Source organism: Pholis gunnellus, assembly GCF_910591455.1.
Source record: "Pholis gunnellus genome assembly, chromosome: 20".
Taxonomy (NCBI): Eukaryota; Metazoa; Chordata; class Actinopteri; order Perciformes; family Pholidae; genus Pholis; species Pholis gunnellus.
Window position 1 is genome coordinate 21,199,153 of NC_136547.1, and position 17,937 is coordinate 21,217,089.

Below are 17,937 nucleotides of genomic sequence, written 5' to 3' on the forward strand. Positions count from 1 at the left end.
CTGTGTTTTGTTGATTTCCTGTAAAATAAGAGATTTTGTTCTTTTTGTATTTATTACTGAATGAAGCTATTTTCTAATTACGCGGTGAGTTCGAGGTCCGGAGTCTCAGCCTGTAAATATCTGTATTATAAATTTAAAGGAAAAACAAAATGTTTAGAAATCACTCCACAGACAGCGACCTTAGCATCCTCATCCTCACCTTCATCACCTGCCCGTCAGTTTCCTGTCGCGCTGCGTTCTGATTGGATGAAGACATCGTTTGTTTTGTGTTTTTTCACCCAGCGTTTTGGCTGCAGGCGTTTTTATGTTTTGTTCTTTCACTTTGTTTTGTGAGGTTTTATCAAGACTCTGATGTGTACAGTTCAACGACATGAAGCCTTGTTTTTTTTATATATATTCACATAAACAGAGTGATGTTTTTTGGGAAAATGTGGAATCTGATTTAGAATAATTTACAGAAAATAAAATATTTTACATCTTGAAGAAGCGACACTGTTTGTTATTTCGGGGGGGGGGGGTGTTTCCATAGCGATGCTGTAGGTCTGGACGGCGTCATGAGAGCAGAGCGACGTTCTTGTCAGAGTGAACAGGAACCCGCTCACTGTTTTAACCCTCCACCTTGTTCTGCCATTCAAATAGAACATTTAATTTCACAGAACCCTCTTTTGAATTCTTACCAACAGTGTTTCTACACTAGATGGACATCGAGTCTGTAGCTCAATTTAAAGAAGAGGTTCCCGCTGTGTTTACCTCAACACCATGTCTCAATAGAACAAAGGACTCTATTGTCCCGCTGAACATGAAGACAGTAAAACAGGGGTTTGCTCTGCATCACACACATGCCAATAACATAGACCATTGTGTGTCTCATTGTGTCATTGTGTGTCCCTTTGTAGTCATTGTGTGGGTCCGTCCAGGAATCCATCCTTAAGTCTGTAGTTTTATTTTGAAAAGCTGTGACCTGAAAACATTTTCTTTTAGGATTCTGATTTATTTTGTTATGAAGGTCGTCAGCGGAAGTGACGTGTTTCCTGATGGTCTCTGTGTGTTTATATCCGGTCAGAACTCAGAACGGCTAGCGGACCTGTAGCCTGACGACAGGCTCCACCAGCTGCCGTAGTGCCGCTGAGCAAACCGCCGATGACCCGTGAGTAGAGTTCAGGGACGAGCCCGAGGAGTCGGACATTAGAGCTTTTGATCGTAGAGCTTGTGAAGCTAGAGCTGTTAGCACATTTAGCTATGAACTCCTCTTGAGTTCAGCTAAGCTAGCGGGTTCCATCATCGGACAGTTAATAGGAGCTTTTAGATTTAAGTCTAACTACAACTAAACTTAACGAGTTTCACATCAGCAGCTTTTCTATCGATGGCATCTCGAATCTAACTCTACGTACTTCACTTTATACCAATCTCCGTTAGGAAAACGGAGATTTAGAAGTTAAAGTACAAATAGACAAAGATCCGCTGCTCAAAACAAATGATTTGTGATTTGTTTTAATTCCTCAACAGCCTCTCTTCAATATGGCCCACTAGTTTATTTAAACTACAAGTCACGTGACCGGTCATGTCAGGTAACATCATTCTAACGGAGAGAAACATGGCCGCTCTGTGTGTTGTGGAACCTTAAAACGGGAGATTTCTTAAAGGAGTTCGGCTGTAGAGTGAATGGTTTACCTGTCACCTGACTCCTGTCACCTGTCCCATGACACGCTCATCTGCTCAGGTGTTTGTTACATCAGCTGATCACCAGTTTATCTCTCTCGCTCTCTAGTTAGTTCAGGATGAGAACTCTGAGGTCATTTACCTTTTATTATTGTTGTTGTTGTTGTTGTTGTTATTATTGTGTCCACCCTGAGACGGATCCTCTGATGTTTCTTCTTCTCTTGCTCTTCATGTGAGGGTCAGACATCAGGAGGTCTTGTGTGATGATGAGCTAGTGAAGGATGATGTGTGACTGTCTGGTTTTCAAAATAAGATGTTAACAAAACGTGTTTTCAAAATAACTTTATGGAAATAAGATACATTATTCTATAATAGTTTAGAACATGCTACTGTGTCCCTGATAAGTTATAAGGAAATGTCTTTATTCTTTGATTTATGGGATACAATTAAAATATTGATGAAACACTTATTCTGTCAATAATACTTATTCTCGACTATAACATTACCTTAGCCTGCTGCTCTAACGTTAGCCTGCTGAGCTAACGTTAGCCTGCTGAGGCTAACGTTAGCCTGCTGAGGCTAACGTTAGCTCAGGGGTCGGCAACCTTTACCGTCCAAAGAGCCATTTTGTCTTATTTTCCACCAAATTAAATGTGTCTGGAGCCGCAAAAGCTATTTAATACCACAGTTTATAAAGTTTTATATTTAGTTATATTATATATATACAAAAACTGTAGTTTGTTGTATTTATGGAAATATAGAACACGAATAAAGACACTTCTTGACATTTTGTTGCTATTTTACGTGTTATAACAATATCAAACTCTGATGAAGAGGAGTTTGCTGCAGCAGTTGAGAAAACACTCTTTATCGCTCTTTAACGCTCTTTATCGCTCTTTTTCGCTCTATATCGCTCTTTATCGCTCTTTAACGCTCTTTATCGCTCTTTAACGTTCTTTAACGCTCTATCGCTCTTTAACTCTCTTTAATGCTCTTTAACGCTCTTTAACTCTCTTTAATGCTCTTTAACTCTCTTTAATGCTCTTTAACGCTCTATATCGCTCTTTAACACTCTATCGCTCTTTAACTCTCTTTAATGCTCTTTAACGCTCTTTATCGTTCTTTAACGCTCTATATCGCTCTTTAACGCTCTATATCGCTCTTTAACGCTCTTTATCGCTCTTTAACGCTCTTTATCGCTCTTTAACGTTCTTTAACGCTCTATCGCTCTTTAACTCTCTTTAATGCTCTTTAACGCTCTTTAACTCTCTTTAATGCTCTTTAACTCTCTTTAATGCTCTTTAACTCTCTTTAATGCTCTTTAACGCTCTATATCGCTCTTTAACGCTCTTTATCGCTCTTTATCGTTCTTTAACGCTCTATATCGCTCTTTATCGCTCTTTAACTCTCTTTAATGCTCTTTAACGCTCTTTATTGCTCTTTAACGCTCTATCGCTCTTTAACTCTCTTTAATGCTCTTTAACGCTCTATATCGCTCTTTAACGCTCTTTATCGCTCTTTAACGCTCTATATCGCTCTTTATCGTTCTTTAACGCTCTCTCGCTCTAACTCTCTTTAATGCTCTTTAACGCTCTATATCGCTCTTTATCGTTCTTTAACGCTCTATCGCTCTTTAACTCTCTTTAATGCTCTTTAACGCTCTATATCGCTCTTTATCGCTCTTTAACGCTCTTTATCGCTCTTTATCGCTCTTTAACTCTCTTTAATGCTCTTTAACGCTCTTTATCGTTCTTTAACGCTCTATCGCTCTTTAACTCTCTTTATCGCTCTTTAACGCTCTTTATCGCTCTTTAACGTTCTTTAACGCTCTATCGCTCTTTAACTCTCTTTAATGCTCTTTAACGCTCTTTAACTCTCTTTAATGCTCTTTAACTCTCTTTAATGCTCTTTAACTCTCTTTAATGCTCTTTAACGCTCTATATCGCTCTTTAACACTCTATCGCTCTTTAACTCTCTTTAATGCTCTTTAACGCTCTTTATCGTTCTTTAACGCTCTATATCGCTCTTTAACGCTCTATATCGCTCTTTAACGCTCTTTATCGCTCTTTAACGCTCTTTATCGCTCTTTAACGTTCTTTAACGCTCTATCGCTCTTTAACTCTCTTTAATGCTCTTTAACGCTCTTTAACTCTCTTTAATGCTCTTTAACTCTCTTTAATGCTCTTTAACTCTCTTTAATGCTCTTTAACGCTCTATATCGCTCTTTAACGCTCTTTATCGCTCTTTATCATTCTTTAACGCTCTATATCGCTCTTTAACTCTCTTTAATGCTCTTTAACGCTCTTTATTGCTCTTTAACGCTCTATCGCTCTTTAACTCTCTTTAATGCTCTTTAACGCTCTATATCGCTCTTTAACGCTCTTTAACGCTCTTTATCGCTCTTTAACGCTCTATATCGCTCTTTATCGTTCTTTAACGCTCTCTCGCTCTAACTCTCTTTAATGCTCTTTAACGCTCTATATCGCTCTTTATCGTTCTTTAACGCTCTATCGCTCTTTAACTCTCTTTAATGCTCTTTAACGCTCTATATCGCTCTTTAACGCTCTTTATCGCTCTTTAACGCTCTATATCGCTCTTTATCGCTCTTTAACTCTCTTTAATGCTCTTTAACGCTCTTTATCGCTCTTTAATGCTCTATCGCTCTTTAACTCTCTTTAATGCTCTTTAACGCTCTTTATCGCTCTTTAACGCTCTTTATCGCTCTTTATCGCTCTTTATCGTTCTTTAACGCTCTATCGCTCTTTAACTCTCTTTAATGCTCTTTAACGCTCTTTATCGCTCTTTAACGCTCTATCGCTCTTTTTCGCTCATCTCCAGCGTGATACTTTTCTGCTTGTTCTGGAATTGACTTTCAACATGTGTGCACATATCAAGCATACAGGTTGTACAGCATCGTTGGCGGTGAAAGAACATGAATACGTCCACGCAGAATTAAACTCTATTTTCCTCTGACTTTTCTTTTTTGGGATTTATCCATTGATAGTTTACAGAGGGCGAATCAGCCACCTGCAGGGAAAGGCTCCTCACAGCGACGTAATAGGATGTGACGCACATTTTAGTTGACAAAATATTTAAAAAATATATATTTTCAGTGACGCAGTATCACCTCAAACTCCAAGATAAGAGGTGTTACTTTTGAAAGATTGTCCACTGTGAAAAAAATAAAATACAAATAACCGTTATTTACATGTGTTGACCACATTTATGGATCATAATCTAGTAAACTTATATGTAAGTGTTCATTTTAATGTAAATATGAGGTGACAGAGATAAAGACCCGCAGCGCTGTAACGAAGTCTGAAAAATAAATCTTCTAAAACTTTCCACGAATGTGTCTGTTGAGTTCATAGAGGAAGATCTTAGAGAAGATCTGAAGTATCAAACACGACATTTCATTATCAGTCTGTCGTATTATTTTAACTAAGCAACCAATCTACTTCCTGTTTACACCGGCACCATCACGCCCAGTGTACGTGAAGAGTCGCGTGATGTTCGTTTTCAGGTGTTTTAGTCTGGACTGAGATCTGGAAAACGATGCTGAAACGCCGTGTGGACGGAGATCGTTTTTGTTTGTTAAAACTGACCCCTGCCCTAACCCGTCATCAGAATGACATCACGCTCTCTGTAGAACTATGTCGTCTGAATAATGGAATGATGTCGTGGTGATGTCATCTCTCAGCAGTGTGATGTAAGGCGATGCGATCGGCCACCATGGCCAGTGTCACTCTGAGGTACTTCTGTTATGGCTGCCTCGTCACCTCGGCGACGTGGTCTATCCTCCTCTTCCTGTACTTCTCGTTGGGGGCGGAGCCAGGCCGTGGTAGGACCCCCCTGCGTCACCGCGGCCAGCTAATCACCAAGGGCCTGGCCGATCGGAGGGCGGGGCTTCGACCTCTGCTGGCCAACGACGGGCCGGAGCTGTCGCCAGAGATGGGTGAGTGTGGTGTATTCAGGGCCGCTGGGAAATATTGGATTACCCCCCCCCTCCTCGTGATGACACGTCTCTTGTCCTCAGGGATGATCTTTAACGAAGCGGACCAGGAGCTGAGGGACAACGGTTACCACCGACACGCCTTCAACGTCCTCATCTCCACCAGACTGGGAAACCACCGAGAGCTGCCCGACACCAGAGACTCCCAGTAAGAAGCACACCAGAGGAGGGAGACATGGATTCATTATGTATGACATCGAACCACTGGTTACTGGTGATAAACCACTGGTTACTGGTGATTAGCCACTGGTTACTGGTGATTAGCCACTGGTTACTGGTGATTAGCCACTGGTTACTGGTGATTAGCCACTGGTTACTGGTGATTAGCCACTGGTTACTGGTGATTAGCCACTGGTTACTGGTGATTAGCCACTGGTTACTGGTGATTAGCCACTGGTTACTGGTGATTAGCCACTGGTTACTGGTGATAAGCCACTGGTTACTGGTGATTAGCCACTGGTTACTGGTGATTAGCCACTGGTTACTGGTGATAAACCACTGGGGATTAGCCACTGGTTACTGGTGATAAACCACTGGGGATTAGCCACTGGTTACAGCGGATCAACCACTGGTTATTGATAACTGGTTCATATTTTCCTACAGGTGTAGGGATAAGGTTTACTCTCTGGCTCTACCTTCTGCCAGCGTAGTGATCTGTTTCTTCAACGAGGCGTTCTCTGCCCTGCTGAGGACCGTCCACAGTGTGCTTGACCGTACGCCGGACTACCTGCTGCACGAGATCATCCTGGTGGATGACCACAGTGAGCTCGGTAAGTTTCAATAATCACTTATTTTCTTTGTCTGAACTATATTTTCTTTAATATCTTCCTGTTGTAGCAGCAACAGAACGTCCCTCTGGTCCACTGTAGTGAACATACCATTATTTATGGGACCTCTCTAGTTAAACTTTAGAGATATGTTAAATGTTTCTAACATGTTTGAGTTGATTCAGAGGAGCTGAAGGACAACTTGGATCGGTACGTGAAGGAGGAGCTGAAGGGGAAAGTCAAACTGGTGAGGAACCAGAAGAGAGAAGGACTCATTAGAGGACGCATGATAGGAGCCTCACATGCGACTGGTATGTACTACATCCTTACTTACTACCCCTTTAAACCATGTAATCTTGTTCCTTACATCCTTGTTGCTACTTCCTTAATTCTTGCATATCCTATCCCCATACATCTTTATTCCACAACAGAACATTTGACCTTTTATCCCTAAAACCTAAATCCTACACATTACCTTTAGTTTCCTGCTCCCTACCTGGACTCACCTGTCTGTGTTTGTCCAGGTGAGGTGCTGGTCTTCCTGGACAGTCACTGCGAGGTGAACCAGGCTTGGCTTCAGCCTCTGCTGGCTCCGGTCCAGAAGGACCGCCGCACCGTGGTCTGCCCCGTCATCGACATCATCTCAGCCGACACGCTGTCTTACTCTCCCTCCCCCATCGTCAGGGGAGGCTTCAACTGGGGCCTTCATTTCAAGTGGGACCCCGTCCCCCCCGCTGAGCTCAACGGGCCGGACGGAGCCACTGGACCAATCAGGTAACTACCTGACCAATCGGGCTGATGACTAATATTTAAACATCCTTCAGATTTTCTCACCTGTCTCCCTCCTCTCCTCCCCCTCAGGTCTCCCACCATGGCCGGCGGTCTATTCGCTATGAACAGGAAGTATTTTAACGAGCTCGGCCAATACGATGCCGGCATGGACATCTGGGGCGGGGAAAACCTGGAGATCTCCTTCAGGGTGAGGAAGTGTTTCCAGCTGTGGGGGGGCGCCATCATGTGTTCATGTGACAGCAGTCAATATAACAACTGAACAATTATTTGAACTGCACATTGAACTAAACATCGTTTCTTTTTGTTACAATTATCCACAAAGTGTGCAGCTTTTGTCACTGCAGTGCATCTTTCTGGGCCTCTTGATATTTAGGCATGTATGTATGTAATGTATTTATTTTAGTGCTGGGCAACGATTACAATTTTTAATCTCATTATGCGCAAAATTCAATAATGAATCTAAAGTAGTGTGTTGAGCTCTTTTATGTTAAAGTGCTGCTCTATGAACTAAAGGTCAACAACATGTGGTTTAAACGCTTTAAACACATCAGGTGTTATAACACAGTTATAATGATTCTGATAATAGATATTCAGCCGGTGTTTTTTAATTTTGTTTATGTTTGTTAAACTCTCAGTAGTGATAACTAAATGATATGATTATTATACATATTACAAACTAAACACTTTAAAACTCTAAACAATCATTTAAATGAATAATTTATTGTTGGTATGTTGGTCAGACACTATGCTACGCTGATTAGCGTAACATGTGTGGTGTTTGTTATAAATGTACGTTGGTACATAGAGGATGATGAGAAGCTGTACATGGAGGGACTTAGGACCCAGGGGAATGTAGGGGAAGGAAACAGGAAGACCCCCCCTAATACAATGGTACGGGAAACACTGGTGTCATTGAGTCTGAGATGTTCAGATGGAGCAGGACACAGGATGTGGTTAGCCTAGCTTAGCATAAAGACTCTGTGTCTCTCAGATCTGGATGTGTGGAGGTCAGCTGCTCATCATCCCGTGCTCCAGAGTCGGTCACATCTTCAGGAAGAGGCGACCCTACGGCTCGCCGGGGGGGCAGGACACCATGGCCCACAATTCACTGCGGCTAGCGCACGTCTGGATGGACGAGTACAAGGTACACACACACACACACACACACACACACACACACACACACACACACACACACACACACACACACACACACACACACACACACACACACACACACACACACAGAGCTGTGATCCTGTCCTCTGACCTCACTTCCTGTGTCCCTGTGGACCAATCAGGAGCAGTATCTGTCCCTGCGTCCGGAGCTCCACGACCGCAGCTACGGTGACATCGGTGATCGCGTGGCGCTGAGGAAGCAGCTTCAGTGTCGCACGTTTCGCTGGTACCTCGACACCGTCTACCCAGAGATGCAGACCGCCGCCAACGGCAACAAGCAGCAGCCGCTGTTCGTCAACAAAGGCCTGAGACGCCCCAAAGTCCTTCAGAGAGGACGGGTACCTGTCGCTCATGTTCACCTGTGTACCTCTGTGACTGATGATGTAATACCTTGTTCTATTGTTCTTCTGGTCTAATGGGCCAATCAGCACCAGTTCATCTCCAGTCACTGCTGGTTTGTTACCAGTAGAACACTTTCATGAAGTCACTGTTTTCAGCTCTAACATGTTAAACACAGGCCATGTCCACACGACTCCGTTTCCATTTTAAAACGTATGTTTTGCTGCGTTTGCACTGAGCATCGACACCACGCCGGAGTTTCAGAGCTCCCGAGGACGGATAAGTTTGAAAGCTCCGAGGTTACCGACTAGTATGGAAACGATGACGTAGAAACCCGCGTTCGCTACTTGATTGGTTCTTAGCAGTCGTGTCCTTCCCTGATTCGTCACGTGACCCTTTCCCAGAAGATCACAAACATCATCAGCCTGGACTGTCGATCGACTACCAGGCTGATGTAACATGGACATGAACTGAGTACAGGTGCTGCTGACCGTGTCGTCTTTACTAGCAGCTGTTGTTCAGTTAAAGTCTGCGTTTCTGTGGAGGAAGCAGCTGTTATTGGAGCGATTAGCGAGCAGCGTTATCGGCTGAAGTCACGGTTAGCGGCTTTGAGGAGGACGGACACAAAACAGAAGTCCACAAACTCTAAAGGAACAAAACAGTCAGAGAGCAGAGCTCCAGGTGACAACAGACAACGAAACTGAGGAGACGAGTGAGAGACGTGTGTTGACCACATTTATAATCGAGTAAACCTTGATGTGTTCATTTTAAAGTTAATTTGATGTGAGAGATAAAGACCTGAAAATTAAAACCTATCAGGAAATGAGTCTGTTTGAGTTTAGAGGAAGATTTTAGAGAAGATCTTAAGTATTAAACACGACCTTTCATTATTAAAGACTATTACTCTGTCGTATTTTTTTAACTAAGCGACCAATCTACTTCCTGTTTACACCGGCATCCACTCGCATGCGCAGTGCACGTGAAGAGTCACGTGATGTTCGTTTTCAGGCGTGTTAGTCTGGACGCAGATCATCTCTAAACGATGCTGAGACGCCGTGTGGAAAGAGATCGATTTCGTTTTGAAACAAAAACGTATTCGTGTGGATGTAGCCTGACGTCATGACATCAGTTTGAACAAAAGGTGTTACATCATCGGTAAAAATGTTCTGACAATATCTGTCGTTTATTTCATTGCTGCAGCGCTTCATATTTATTCACACTTTCATTATTTCAGCTTTCATGGTTCATTTAGAATTTTTATGCTTCGCCTGCTTTAACGACACCTCGCCTGCTTTAACGACACATCGCCTGCTTTAACGACACCTCGCCTGCTTTAACGACACATCGCCTGCTTTAACGACACCTCGCCTGCTTTAACGACACATCGCCTGCTTTAACAGACACCTCGCCTGCTTTAACGACACCTCGCCTGCTTTAACGACACCTCGCCTGCTTTAACGACACCTCGCCTGCTTTAACAGACACCTCGCCTGCTTTAACGACACCTCGCCTGCTTTAACGACACCTCGCCTGCTTTAACAGACACCTCGCCTGCTTTAACGACACCTCGCCTGCTTTAACGACACCTCGCCTGCTTTAACAGACACCTCGCCTGCTTTAACGACACCTCGCCTGCTTTAACGACACCTCGCCTGCTTTAACGACACCTCGCCTGCTTTAACAGACACCTCGCCTGCTTTAACGACACCTCGCCTGCTTTAACGACACCTCGCCTGCTTTAACGACACATCGCCTGCTTTAACAGACACCTCGCCTGCTTTAACGACACCTCGCCTGCTTTAACGACACCTCGCCTGCTTTAACGACACCTCGCCTGCTTTAACAGACACCTCGCCTGCTTTAACGACACCTCGCCTGCTTTAACGACACATCGCCTGCTTTAACAGACACCTCGCCTGCTTTAACGACACCTCGCCTGCTTTAACAGACACCTCGCCTGCTTTAACGACACCTCGCCTGCTTTAACAGACACCTCGCCTGCTTTAACGACACCTCGCCTGCTTTAACAGACACCTCGCCTGCTTTAGCGACACCTCGCCTGCTTTAACGACACCTCGCCTGCTTTAACAGACACCTCGCCTGCTTTAACGACACCTCGCCTGCTTTAACGACACCTCGCCTGCTTTAACAGACACCTCGCCTGCTTTAACGACACCTCGCCTGCTTTAACGACACCTCGCCTGCTTTAACAGACACCTCGCCTGCTTTAACGACACCTCGCCTGCTTTAACGACACCTCGCCTGCTTTAACAGACACCTCGCCTGCTTTAACGACACCTCGCCTGCTTTAACGACACATCGCCTGCTTTAACAGACACCTCGCCTGCTTTAACGACACCTCGCCTGCTTTAACGACACCTCGCCTGCTTTAACAGACACCTCGCCTGCTTTAACGACACCTCGCCTGCTTTAACGACACCTCGCCTGCTTTAACGACACCTCGCCTGCTTTAACAGACACCTCGCCTGCTTTAACAGACACCTCGCCTGCTTTAACGACACATCGCCTGCTTTAACAGACACCTCGCCTGCTTTAACGACACCTCGCCTGCTTTAACGACACCTCGCCTGCTTTAACGACACCTCGCCTGCTTTAACAGACACCTCGCCTGCTTTAACGACACCTCGCCTGCTTTAACAGACACCTCGCCTGCTTTAACGACACCTCGCCTGCTTTAACAGACACCTCGCCTGCTTTAACGACACCTCGCCTGCTTTAACGACACCTCGCCTGCTTTAACAGACACCTCGCCTGCTTTAACGACACCTCGCCTGCTTTAACGACACCTCGCCTGCTTTAACAGACACCTCGCCTGCTTTAACAGACACCTCGCCTGCTTTAACAGACACCTCGCCTGCTTTAACAGACACCTCGCCTGCTTTAACAGACACCTCGCCTGCTTTAACGACACCTCGCCTGCTTTAACAGACACCTCGCCTGCTTTAACAGACACCTCGCCTGCTTTAACAGACACCTCGCCTGCTTTAACAGACACCTCGCCTGCTTTAACGACACCTCGCCTGCTTTAACGACACCTCGCCTGCTTTAACGACACCTCGCCTGCTTTATTCAACAAATTTACCCGTTTGTGTCTTTCAGCTCCGTAACCTAGCAACCGGGCATTGTCTGGTGGCCCAGGGCCGAGTCAGTCAGAAGGGGGGCGTCGTTGTCTTGAGACCATGTGACCCCCGAGACCCTGAACAGGTGTGTGTGTGTGTGTGTGTGTGTGTGTGTGTGTGTGTGTGTGTGTGTGTGTGTGTGTGTGTGTGTGTGTGTGTGTGTGTGTGTGTGTGTGTGTGTGTGTGTGTGTGTGTGTGTGTGTGTGTGTGTGTGTGTGTGTGTGTGGAGACGCAGACAGTTGACCAAAAGTAAACAGTTTATTAGACACAAGACGTCGAGGTCGTGATGTTTGTGGCGATAGGAGCCTTATAGTGTGATCTCCACCTCTGGTACCTGCAGGCTTAAAGGAACTCAAACCAGTAACCCAGAGAGGGAACCGTCACAGTAGGACTGGTCCTGTGATGAAGACTCTCTCTCTGTGTGTGTGTAGGACAGGTCCTATGATGAAGACTCTCTCTCTGTGTGTGTGTGTGTGTAGGACTGGTCCTATGATGAAGACTCTCTCTCTGTGTGTGTGTGTGTGTGTGTGTGTGTGTGTAGGACTGGTCCTATGATGAAGACTCTCTCTCTGTGTGTGTGTGTGTGTGTGTGTGTGTGTGTGTGTGTAGGACTGGTCCTATGATGAAGACTCTCTGTGTGTGTGTGTGTGTGTGTAGGACTGGTCCTATGATGAAGACTCTCTCTCTGTGTGTGTGTGTGTGTGTAGGACTGGTCCTATGATGAAGACTCTCTCTCTGTGTGTGTGTGTGTGTGTGTGTGTGTGTGTGTGTGTGTGTGTGTGTGTGTAGGACTGGTCCTATGATGAAGACTCTCTGTGTGTGTGTGTGTGTGTGTGTAGGACTGGTCCTATGATGAAGACTCTCTCTGTGTGTGTGTGTGTGTAGGACTGGTCCTATGATGAAGACTCTCTCTCTCTCTGTGTGTGTGTGTGTGTGTGTGTGTGTGTGTGTGTGTGTGTGTGTGTGTGTGTAGGACTGGTCCTATGATGAAGACTCTCTCTCTCTCTGTGTGTGTGTGTGTGTGTGTGTGTGTGTGTGTGTGTGTGTGTGTGTGTGTGTGTGTGTGTAGGACTGGTCCTATGATGAAGACTCTCTCTGTGTGTGTGTGTGTGTAGGACTGGTCCTATGATGAAGACTCTCTCTGTGTGTGTGTGTGTAGGACTGGTCCTATGATGAAGACTCTCAGCTGGTTCTTTCTGGTCTTCTGTGTCTCGATGTTTCAGAAGTCAGGACCTTTGACTCCCCCAGACTGATGAAGTGTCACGGCTCGGGGGGGTCGCAGCAGTGGAGCCAGGGGGTGAGACACACACACACACACACACACACACACACACACACACACACACACACACACACACACACACACACACACACACACACACACACACACACACACAATGCTGTCACAATATATCCTGCTCTCTGATTGGCTGTCAGCTGTCTCTGGGCCCGTAATGACATGACTTTCTGCTCTGTCTGTCTCTCTCTCTCTTCCTGTCTGTCTCTCTCTCTTCCCGTCTGTCTCTCTCTCTTCCCGTCTGTCTCTCTCTCTTCCCGTCTGTCTCTCTCTCTTCCCGTCTGTCTCTCTCTCTCTTCCCGTCTGTCTCTCTCTCTTCCCGTCTGTCTCTCTCTCTTCCCGTCTGTCGCTCTCTCTTCCCGTCTGTCTCTCTCTCTTCCCGTCTGTCGCTCTCTCTTCCCGTCTGTCGCTCTCTCTTCCCGTCTGTCTCTCTCTCTTCCCGTCTGTCGCTCTCTCTTCCCGTCTGTCTCTCTCTCTTCCCGTCTGTCGCTCTCTCTTCCCGTCTGTCTCTCTCTCTTCCCGTCTGTCGCTCTCTCTTCCCGTCTGTCTCTCTCTCTTCCCGTCTGTCTCTCTCTCTTCCCGTCTGTCGCTCTCTCTTCCCGTCTGTCTCTCTCTCTTCCCGTCTGTCTCTCTCTCTTCCCGTCTGTCTCTCTCTCTTCCCGTCTGTCTCTCTCTCTTCCCGTCTGTCTCTCTCTCTTCCCGTCTGTCTCTCTCTCTTCCCGTCTGTCTCTCTCTCTTCCCGTCTGTCTCTCTCTCTTCCCGTCTGTCTCTCTCTCTTCCCGTCTGTCTCTCTCTCTTCCCGTCTGTCGCTCTCTCTTCCCGTCTGTCTCTCTCTCTTCCCGTCTGTCTCTCTCTCTTCCCGTCTGTCGCTCTCTCTTCCCGTCTGTCTCTCTCTCTTCCCGTCTGTCTCTCTCTCTTCCCGTCTGTCGCTCTCTCTTCCCGTCTGTCTCTCTCTCTTCCCGTCTGTCGCTCTCTCTTCCCGTCTGTCTCTCTCTCTTCCCGTCTGTCTCTCTCTCTTCCCGTCTGTCTCTCTCTCTTCCCGTCTGTCTCTCTCTCTTCCCGTCTGTCGCTCTCTCTTCCCGTCTGTCTCTCTCTCTTCCCGTCTGTCTCTCTCTCTTCCCGTCTGTCTCTCTCTCTTCCCGTCTGTCTCTCTCTCTTCCCGTCTGTCTCTCTCTCTTCCCGTCTGTCTCTCTCTCTTCCCGTCTGTCTCTCTCTCTTCCTGTCTGTCTCTCCTGCAGAAGTCCAACCGTCTGTACCAGGTCTCGGTTGGTCAGTGTCTCTCCGTTGCTCAGCCAATCGGGCCCAAGGGTTACGTCTCCATGGCGATCTGTGACTCCTCTCAGGCTCAGCAGTGGCAGCTGGAGGGCTGAGATGTGTTCAAAGACATCAGGTTTTATGGACTCTATGAGATTTAAATGTTCCTCTTCACTCTTTCGATCGATTGTGTTTTTCTCAGGACGACTTTTATGAACCATCAGATTTTATTTAGTTTTCATGTTTCTCTCTTTTTAAACGGAGCAGTTTCAGTTTCAGATAAGACTTGAAAAACAACCAATCCTGGAATGTCCTGGATATCCTGGAATATTTTTATTTTTTATTCAAGGACCCTACAGGAGGAGTTTCTTATTTGTGAGAGTAATAAACATCTGGACTGATGAGGATCCCTGTGGGAGAGGGTGGACACAAAGACAGTGAAACCTCATCAGTGAGTGAAGACTTCCTGGATCCTGAACTCACCTGTGTGACGTCGTTACAATCACAGTATTACAGATGTTTTTAAAGTTTGTCTTTGTGTCATTTCATCAATAAATCTTAAACCCAGTGAAGACGCTAAGTCATCATTATTAGTGGAGGAGGGCCTCAAGGTTATGATGACCTTCACTGCTGTCCTGCAGCTGAACCACCTCGCGGTTATAACACCTATAAACACACTAACGTCAGAGAGCCGATAACATGAATACGTGACGGGATGCTGCGTCATTAACGGACACTGAAGAGCTCCGTTCAGATATTATTCACATCAGAGGAAACAATATTAACCACATCATAAAACGACACCATAGACACATGAACACAGGAGGAACGCTGCGATCACTCCCTCCAGCAAACACACGTAGTTCTGTTACTGACGGTTTATTCGTCTGTCAACACGAGAGAAAATGAGTTCACATGAAAACACATGAATCTCCAAACATGATCACTTTAACTTCACTTTAACACTTTAACTTTAACTCAAACTTCACTTTAACACTTTAACACTTTGTGTGGAGTATATAGACTTCTGCCGCTTCACGTGTCTTCTTGTTGCTGTGCACCGGCTAAACATGTCCCCAGAGTTCCAGTAAGAAGTCCTTCTGGATTCATGGACGCCAGTTGTATCCATCACCAAACAAAAAAGACCTAAAGTGAAACACAACCAACAAACCACATTGAATGAATACACATAACTATAAGGAAAATAAAAAGAGATCGAAAAACCACGACTCACACACACACTCACTCCCAGAGAGAGAGAGAGAGAGAGAGAGAGAGAGAGAGAGAGAGAGAGAGAGAGAGAGAGAGAGAGAGAGAGAGAGAGAGAGAGAGAGAGAGAGAGAGAGAGAGAGAGAGAGAGAGAGAGAGAGAGAGAGAGAGAGAGAGAGAGAGAGAGAGAGAGAGAGAGAGAGAGAGAGAGAGAGAGGATCGAGCAGTAAGACATTTATTGAAGCTGAAGATCAAACAAAAGGTAAAGTCAGTTTGACCTTTCAGACATTTTACATTTAAAAAGGTTTCTCTAACTTTTATATTCTCATTTAGATGAAGGAGCTCAAGTTGATCTTTAAATGTTAGATTTATGATTTAAATATCTTCTTAAAACTTAATTTATCTGAGAGCTTTTTATTTCTTATGTTACTTCAAAGTTCTGCCTCTTTGTGTGGAGCCCAATGTTACTGAACTTAATTTAAGATGTTAAGGAATCTTAACGGTGGTACTGTAGTCTCTGATCATGTTGATTTTGAGGTATTTGTACTTTAGTTGAGTACTTTTAGTCCATGCTACATTTTACTAAACTACAACCTTCTGACCGTTTCAGTTACTTTATTTTACTTAAAGTACATTTAGCTGCTAATACTTGTGTAGTTTTACTGCAGATGATTTTGACTGCAGTACTTTTGCCTATATACGTTTGTATATACGTATATATATATATATATATATACGTATATACGTATATATATACGTATATATATGTATATATATACGTATATATACGTATATATATACGTATATAGACGTGTTGTTGTGTATCTCTTTTTATTAAACGTTCCAGACCATCGAGATGTAACCAAAGACAATATTCAGTGACTTCCTTCGTGTTGTCCTCTAAGCAGATGTTTATCTGCCTCTGTTTACCCTCAACACTCTCCCATGATGCAACAGGAGAGGAACCTTTCCACTGAGTCTGCAGTTTGGACTCCGACAGGTCAAACGGTTCAAACGAGAGGGAGAATTAAAATACCAAAAGATACGTTTCTTAAACCTAAATTAAAAGGATTTAAGTTATAATAACAGAAATGTGCTTAAATATATTTTTACACTTGAATAAACAATAATCAAATGCAGACAGTTATTTACCGATATGTCACATTTACACAGTCTGACATTATGATCACTGTCAGATGAACAGAATGTGTTCATGTCCCACATTATTTAACACAGACACACATACACACGTTTGAGATCATTCCAGTTGTTTGAGATCATTCCAGCTGTTTGAGATCAGTCCAGATGTTTGAGATCATTCCAGTTGTTTGAGATCAGTCCAGATGTTTGAGATCATTCCAGTTGTTTGAGATCAGTCCAGTTGTTTGAGATCATTCCAGATGTTTGAGATCATTCCAGCTGTTTGAGATCAGTCCAGATGTTTGAGATCATTCCAGTTGTTTGAGATCATTCCAGTTGTTTGAGATCATTCCAGCTGTTTGAGATCAGTCCAGCTGTTTGAGATCAGTCCAGTTGTTTGAGATCAGTCCAGTTGTTTGAGATCATTCCAGTTGTTTGAGATCAGTCCAGTTGTTTGAGATCAGTCCAGTTGTTTGAGATCAGTCCAGATGTTTGAGATCAGTCCAGATGTTTGAGATCAGTCCAGATGTTTGAGATCATTCCAGTTGTTTGATCATTCCCTGGGCCATATGTTCGATATCCCTGCATCAGACTGTGCAGGTGAAGTTAAGAGTGGATAAATTAAATGAAAGTTTTTCATTTTCTAATTTCCTTTTTCTGACTGTTTGATAATGACCTCATTATCTTAAGTTCTAAACATGATATTCATTTATAAAGTTACAGCTTCATTTGCATTTGAATGAGAGAAGAAGCAGCATGAGATGCAGAATGTGTTTGTTAATATGAAATAAAGCCGTCTGTGTCTCTGTAGGAGTGTGTTTGATGTCCTTCATGGAGGGAGATGCTGGAGAAAGCAGCAGGAAGGTAAAACCAAAGCCTTCATTCTAAACTTGTTTTTTTACTGTAGAGTTTTATCTTCACATGTTCTGTGTTCAACCACTGAAGAAGAACACACACACACACACACACAGGTACCTGAGTTGGGGTTTCTGGTCACACAGCTATCACACTGTAATGTGTCCCCCTGTCCTCTAGAGGGCGGCTCTGAGCCGCTCTTCCAGCCCCACCAGAAGCTTCTTCCGTCGGGCTCCATTCAGCCGACCCTCCAGCCCCCGCTGCGCTCGGGCCAGAACCTCCAGCTTCAAGATG

The 17,937-nt window shown here is 44.6% G+C and overlaps 2 protein-coding genes across 5 annotated transcripts in view; both read left to right on the forward strand.

Moving 5' to 3' along the window:
• Positions 1 to 480, forward strand: part of LOC306712254 (histone-lysine N-methyltransferase 2C-like) — a 59,124-nt gene extending 58,644 nt beyond the window's left edge. For both annotated transcript variants that reach the window (XM_079181441.1, XM_079181442.1), the window contains exon 77: positions 1 to 480. This exon is cut by the window's left edge and continues 438 nt beyond it. The gene's annotated coding sequence lies outside the window, so the exon portion shown is untranslated.
• Positions 481 to 1,042: 562 nt separating this feature from the next.
• galnt11 (UDP-N-acetyl-alpha-D-galactosamine:polypeptide N-acetylgalactosaminyltransferase 11 (GalNAc-T11)) lies at positions 1,043 to 15,000 on the forward strand. Of its 3 annotated transcripts, none has more exons than XM_079181520.1 (12): positions 1,043 to 1,147; positions 5,360 to 5,614; positions 5,696 to 5,819; positions 6,275 to 6,441; positions 6,624 to 6,749; positions 6,963 to 7,212; positions 7,300 to 7,417; positions 8,222 to 8,374; positions 8,532 to 8,747; positions 11,869 to 11,973; positions 13,048 to 13,185; positions 14,424 to 15,000. In XM_079181520.1, the coding sequence occupies exons 2-12, from the start codon at positions 5,377 to 5,379 to the stop codon at positions 14,553 to 14,555; spliced, it is 1,767 nt and encodes a 588-aa protein (XP_079037646.1). In that variant the 5' UTR covers positions 1,043 to 1,147; positions 5,360 to 5,376; the 3' UTR covers positions 14,556 to 15,000. The 3 variants fall into 3 exon arrangements, with proteins under 3 accessions (XP_079037646.1, XP_079037648.1, XP_079037647.1); XM_079181522.1 differs by having other exon boundaries at positions 13,112 to 13,185; positions 14,424 to 14,558; XM_079181521.1 differs by lacking the exons at positions 13,048 to 13,185; positions 14,424 to 15,000 and adding an exon at positions 12,368 to 12,821.
• The last annotated feature ends 2,937 nt before the right edge of the window (positions 15,001 to 17,937 follow it).

Bases quoted from the DNA above. Each gene is read 5' to 3' on its own strand.
- galnt11 (XM_079181520.1), top strand. From the start codon at position 5,377: ATGCGATCGGCCACCATGGCCAGTGTCACTCTGAGGTACTTCTGTTAT. The intron at 6,750-6,962 runs GTATGTACTACA...GTGTTTGTCCAG, and splicing joins AGGAGCCTCACATGCGACTG to GTGAGGTGCTGGTCTTCCTG. The intron at 11,974-13,047 runs GTGTGTGTGTGT...GTGTGTGTGTAG, and splicing joins ACCCCCGAGACCCTGAACAG to GACTGGTCCTATGATGAAGA.